Source organism: Eretmochelys imbricata, chromosome 3 (assembly GCF_965152235.1).
Source record: "Eretmochelys imbricata isolate rEreImb1 chromosome 3, rEreImb1.hap1, whole genome shotgun sequence".
NCBI lineage: Eukaryota > Metazoa > Chordata > Testudines > Cheloniidae > Eretmochelys > Eretmochelys imbricata.
Genome location: NC_135574.1, coordinates 100,702,639 through 100,709,100, shown reverse-complemented (window position 1 = coordinate 100,709,100; position 6,462 = coordinate 100,702,639). Strand labels below are relative to the sequence as shown.

General features: G+C 46.0%; 1 protein-coding gene across 1 annotated transcript; it reads left to right on the top strand.

The window, feature by feature from the left end:
• Positions 1–259: 259 nt before the first annotated feature.
• On the top strand, positions 260–3,707 carry CCN2 (cellular communication network factor 2). The gene is made up of 5 exons (XM_077813054.1): positions 260–586; positions 712–934; positions 1,329–1,580; positions 1,822–2,036; positions 2,399–3,707. Exons 1-5 carry the CDS (start codon positions 536–538, stop codon positions 2,693–2,695), a joined length of 1,038 nt encoding a protein of 345 aa, XP_077669180.1. The 5' UTR covers positions 260–535; the 3' UTR covers positions 2,696–3,707.
• Positions 3,708–6,462: the final 2,755 nt, after the last annotated feature.

Here is a 6,462-nt window from a genome sequence, read left to right as displayed (position 1 = left end):
AAAGCCGTTTGAAACAGAGGTTTGTCATCTAAAACAATCATTTTAAACAGTATTTTACATCACGTCAAATCAGGAGTAGGAGGCTGGAAGGGGGGGAAATGCCATTTGGGGATGGAAATACAGCGCCTTTTTTGTGTGCTGAAGTGTGCCAGCTTTTGCAGACAGGCGGAATGCTGCGTGTCAAGGGGTCAGGATCAATCCGGTGCGAGCTGATGAGGCAGGAAGGTGGGGAGGAATGTCAGGAATGTCGCTGTTTGTGTAGGACTCCATTCAGCCGATTGGCGAGCCCGGGGCGCCTGGAGGGTATAAAAGCAGCCAGGCTCCCTGCTTCAGACCCATAGAACAACTCGCCTGCCAGAGAGACGGGCCTGTCGCGAGGCGCGGAGCCGAGGCGCTCGGACACAGCAGGCGGCCTTGGCCAGCGGGCAGGAAACCCAGCGCCACAGCGCGGCCCACTGGCTCGGACTCCCTCCGCCCGCAGGACAGAGCAGCTGAGGAGCCTTTGCGCCGCCTATTGCCGAGCTTGGCCGCACGGATGGGACCCAGCAGCTTCGCCGTGGCGCTGCTCGCCGCGCTCCTCTGCTGGGTAAGTGGCCCCCCGCCCAGGGCAGGACTGGAGGGAGGTTCAGGCGGGGGACGCGGGGAGCCGAAGCGCTGCCAGCCGGGGGCTCCCCTGACTCCCCCTCTCCCCCCGTCTCCTTCTCCCTGCAGGAGGTGTCCGGCCAGGACTGCAGCGGGCAGTGCCAATGCGGGGCGGGGCCGCCCCCCGCGTGCCCGGCCGGGGTGAGCCTGGTGCAGGACGGCTGCGGCTGCTGCAGGGTGTGCGCCAAGCAGCTGGGCGAGCTGTGCACCGAGCGGGACCCCTGCGACCACCACAAGGGGCTCTTCTGCGACTTCGGCTCGCCGGCCAACCGCAAGATCGGCGTGTGCACCGGTAAGTGGAGTCCGGGGGGCCCCGGCTTCTCCCCACGGGGGGGGGGGGCGGCACTGAGCGGGGAGGGGGCGCAGCACGGGCAAGCCGAGATCTGGGGTGCGAGAGTCCCCTCATGTTGCCCCGTTTAAGAGCCCAGTTCATGCCCATCCCCCCTCTGGCTGCCTTCCACAGGAGAGTGGGCCCTCTCTACAGGGCCCAGCTCCATTGCACTCGGGTGATCTTGTCGTCCAGCCTCCTTCCCCCCCCCCCCCCCCCCCCCCCAGCAGGAGCCATGGAGACTACTGGCTCCACCAGGTCCTGCTGCGTGCCCTCCCCACAGTGGCAGCGTGAGTCGCTGGGCTGCTGCCTATTCTGGAGTGCTTATGCCGGGCTGTCCCTCTCTCCCTGCCTGCAGCTCGGGACGGCGCCCCTTGTGTGTTCGGAGGGATGGTGTACAGGAGCGGGGAGTCCTTCCAGAGCAGCTGCAAGTACCAGTGCACTTGCCTGGACGGGGCAGTGGGGTGCGTGCCCCTGTGCAGCATGGATGTCCGGCTGCCCAGCCCAGACTGCCCTTCCCCCCAAAGAGTCAAGCTTCCCGGGAAGTGCTGCGAGGAATGGGTGTGCAATGAGCTCCGAGAACAGACGGCGGTTGGACCCGCTCTAGCTGGTGAGTTGAGATCTTAATGAATTTTGTTGGCCTCCCAGTGCAATAGATTGAAATACACAGTGCAGTGATGATGATCCTAATGGACCAGATTCAGCCCTGATGTGACTCCAGTGCCTTCAGTGGAATCACACCAAAGACAAATATGATGCCCTACCTCTATGCAGCATTAATACACTAAAAGGATAGCAGCTGCACTATTGCTGTCTGCCACAATCTCATCCTGTTGACCTGTGCTCCACAGCTTACAGACCGGAAGACACTTATGGACCAGATCAAGCAATGATGATGCGTGCCAACTGCCTGGTCCAGACCACGGAATGGAGTGCTTGCTCAAAGACCTGTGGAATGGGCATCTCCACCAGAGTCACCAATGACAATGCCTTCTGCAGACTGGAGAAGCAAAGCAGACTCTGCATGGTCAGACCTTGTGAGGCAGACCTGGAGGAAAACATCAAGGTAAATATCCCATCTAATATACACTTCTAAGGATGTTTCAGCATAGATCCAGTTTTACAGAAGATGTATAGCTCTAACTTAGCCACTTTCAGAACCAAGTAAATATTATACAAGGTCTCATCCCAGTAGTGAATATTTAAGAATTAAGTTATAAATAAATGCACCCATTTTAGCCATTCGATAAATATAATGCCATTTGAACACTATTTAAACTATCTTGTTTGCATGTGAAACCTTCATGACGATCAGAGTATTAACCTCTTTGCATACGACAGGATGAAATTAATGGACAGAAATATGAATGGGAATTGTACAATCTTTAAAAAAAGGCTTCTAAACTTCTTTCATTTGTTGCCCCACAGAAAGGCAAAAAGTGTATTCGCACCCCCAGAATCTCCAAGCCCATCAAGTTTGAGCTCTCCGGCTGTACCAGTGTGAAGACCTATCGAGCTAAATTCTGTGGGGTCTGCACTGATGGACGTTGCTGCACCCCCCACAGAACAGCCACTCTTCCTGTGGAGTTCAAATGCCCCGATGGTGAGGTCATGAAGAGGAGAATGATGTTCATCAAGACCTGTGCATGCCACTACAACTGCCCTGGAGACAATGACATCTTTGAGTCTCTGTACTACAGAAAGATGTATGGAGACATGGCATAAAGCAGGAGACACTAGGCTCTCAACTTGACCTGATTAGCATCTCATTTTGTAACCATGATTCGATAGCACAAAGTATTTAAATCTGTTTCCAAAAAGTTCAGACTGCTCCATGTGACTAAGACAAATTGTCTTCCAACCCCAAACATTGGTTTGAAGAAGAAAGTAAAATGGCTCATGGGACCACAGCAAAGCACAGCTTCAGAGGACACTGTTCATGGAGTGGTGTTTAGGGAGTACTAGGGGGCATATGCAGGAAGATCAATGTTCCCTTAGTATGGTAACGTGTGTTCCACCTAGTAGTGCAATTGAAGAAGAGACCCTTAGCATGTTTGCTGACACTGGTTGAGTGACAGCAATGGCTGGAATGTAAATTACCCAGCAAGGTGCTAAGTAAAATGTGTTCTGGTGGTCAGGACTGTAATGTTTCAGCTTTGACACTGATTCAAATGACTTGTTCAAGAAGAATCAGAATCATGTCTATTTGACTGGACAGCTTGTGGCAGTTAATTTGCCTGTAACAAGCTAGATTTTATTAATATTGTAAATACTGTGTGTGTATATATATGTACAGTTATCTAAATTAATTTAAAGTTTTGTGCCTTTGTTAATGCTTTGATACTTTAATGTTAGCTTTTTTGTCTGTTTTGAAAGAAATAGGTAGGACGTAAAGCTTGTCTGACAATGCATTCAAAGCATGAAATAGATCCTCTAATGGAAATTGTTCAGTTAGGGTGACCAGTGAATCAAACTCAAGACAGAGATTGTTTGCGAAAGATGAGGTGCCTGCATCCTTGGGAAGCATCCATTTGTGTAGTTAAAATATGGTTGCCTCGGCTTTAGTGAACAAATGGCTTTAAGTAAAATGAATGGCTTTTCTGTAGCTGATCAGTTTTTCCACCTGGGAGCATTTGTTTCTTTCTTTGACCGTGGCTGTTTGAACAGTTTGTTATTTGTTGAGAAGTGTGACCAAAAGTTACATGTTTGCACCTTTCTAGTTGAAAATAAAGTATTATATTTTTTTTATATAAATGACTTGGAATTTCATTTGCCCAACACTACCCCTACTCTCTTCCTACATATTCATCAAAACAAGGGTTTATTTTGTGATATATAAAAAAATCAATGTTTTGTTAGTGGGGGTTTTTGTGTGGTTTTTTTGTTTCCCAGAAATCAATACACTGAGACTTAAAACTTCATATCTATTCCAACACAAACTTGCCAGCTCATAATCATTGGTAGGTCAGTGAAAGATGGGAGGCCATTTAGTCTTTCAAACTTTAAATAGGGGTCCTGGAATGTGGAACCTAACACTGTTAAGGCACAGCTGGTTCATCAGTAACTAGGGCATGTATATAGCACTAAGTAGCTTTAGACTTCAGCTCTCTAGGTTTTTATGCCATGCTTGTCATAACGTTGCATAGCAGGTGCTGAGATACCATCTATGTAAGCTGTTCAGTGTTACTGGACTTTTTTAATAGTTAAGCACCTAGATTCCTTCTGAGCTAAATTATAGCAAATATTTTTAAAAGCATCATTAAATTGAAACTGTCTAATTTTTGGGGTCAAATCTAGAAGTCTTTACTCTGGTAAAACTTCTATTGAAGAACCAGGGGGATTTCTGTTTGTGAGGACTATAATGTGGCTTAATGGATAGAGCCCTGCACTGAGATTCAGGAGACCTTGATTCTATTCCTGGTCCTACCTCTGGTCTGCTGGGTGGCCTTGGGCAGGTTACTTCACTGTTGTGCCTCCATTTTCCCCATTGGTAAAATGGTGTTACTGATCTCCTTGGTAAAGCACTGTGAGATCAACTGATGAAGGGAGCCAGGTATTAAAAGGTGCATGATAATATCTTAAAACCCATCTTAGGTAAGCAAAACAGAGTAAGTCAAGAGTTGGGCCATCTGTACCCCAAATACTAGCTAGGAACTTCAACCCTGTATTAATTCCTTCATCAAAGTAACATACATTTATACTCTTGTCTATTAAGAGTAGGAACTTTAAAACCAACTTCAGCTTTTGAAGTATTTTCTTGTGTTTCAGATATCCAGGTATTCTCCAATAAGAATCACTTTCAGGAAGCCAAGTTTAGTCCAGCATTTCCCTGGGAAAATTAGACAAGACTGTCAGCTGAAAAAAAGTTTGAGCCTGCATCATGCTGAGCACCTTCAAATGCCCACTGATTTCAGTTGGAACTTGGGTCAACGGACACTGCACCAAGTCTGCATTAATGACAGTCTAACTGGGGTTATCTAAAGCCTGTTGAAGTCAATGAGCCTCTTTCCAGTGAGTCAGTAGACACTGGATAGGGCCCCTGAAGCATTTCTGCTTCCTCCCCAAAATGTGAGGAATTCAGCTGGCTTGAGGAAGTTGTTTTCTGTGCCCATCTGAAATATTTTAGGTATCCTCTGCCTCTAATAGTTCCTCTTGTTCTCCAGTATTTTCCTTGCAAGTTATGAATATGGTGTAGCAGCTCTCTGTTCACTCTGGAAACACTCTATATTCACATAACCAGAAGGACTGTTTAGGCAACCACTACCTTAGCTCCACCCCACCTCCCCCAATAATAGCAGAGCTGTCATTTCTACCCGAAAAAACAAAAACATACCTGGACTTCAGCCACAGTTATCACTGTAAATGCTCTGTGAATTAGACACTTGAAAAGATAATCACTGTCTAACAGGCAGGGTGATGGAAGTAGTGACCACAGAGGTTTGGTGTTTGACATTGTTAGTGTTCCTAATAAAGTTCATATTAGGTAAAAATTGATATAAAATACTGTACGTGGATGAAAATTCCCTATGTTGTTTCATTTCTAATGAACACTTAATATTGTCACTCGAGGTCATAACTGCCAAAAGTGATGCTGCTTATAAGTTGCTTGACAAGTTGTGGCGGCTCTTTGAAGTATTATGTAAAAAGTCAACAACTTCATGTGTAACTGTAATACACTAAGATCTTCATTTCTCTCACCCCAAGACCAGTCATGACTGCCATTTTGTAACATAGATGGGTGCAGCCACATTAGTAGAGAAACCCAGTATCCTGAATACGTTGTTGCAGGGCCTTATGGGAATGTAATTATGTATTGTATGGTTGTAGCACTTCCTTCCAAAGACACACACATTTTCTGGTATCAAGAAGTCCATGTTTAAAAGATATGGAATCATAAGAGTACACATAGGTAAAAATGTAGGCCTCTCAACCTTAATATTGTTCCCTGCTTTCTGCCCTCGTGCTTATGATTTAGAGATCAGTAAAATCAGAAAGTGACCATAACAGGAATCATGTTCTAGGAATGGGGCAGTAAAAAGGAAATAATTTAAAAAAAATCAGTTTCCATCTAGTTTGCTTCTTCAGAAAGCTCTACCACATGGATTTGCTGTGACAGCATTTTTAAAAAACTTGTTTACTGTATTTAAGTATATTCATTCAAATGAATGTTCTGCTACATTAATACTATAGTAATTAGAATGCCACCACATATCTGACACTGATTTAATGAACACTACTCAGTTAGCCATTAGAAGAAGCAATCTACCTGGCTGCAGACCAGAGTGTCAACTGACTTGTCAAAAAGCATGAGCTCCTTTCCCCATTTCAGTATTTTGTACCATGGGCAACCACGATGCATTTGCATGGTTTGCAGCTCAGCATTCTAACACAATACAGATGCGAACTGCAGACATGGATTACATCCCCATCATATGAGGCAAGCATTGTTCTCCAGATGGAATTTTGTCAGATTCCTCATAACTAACAAACAT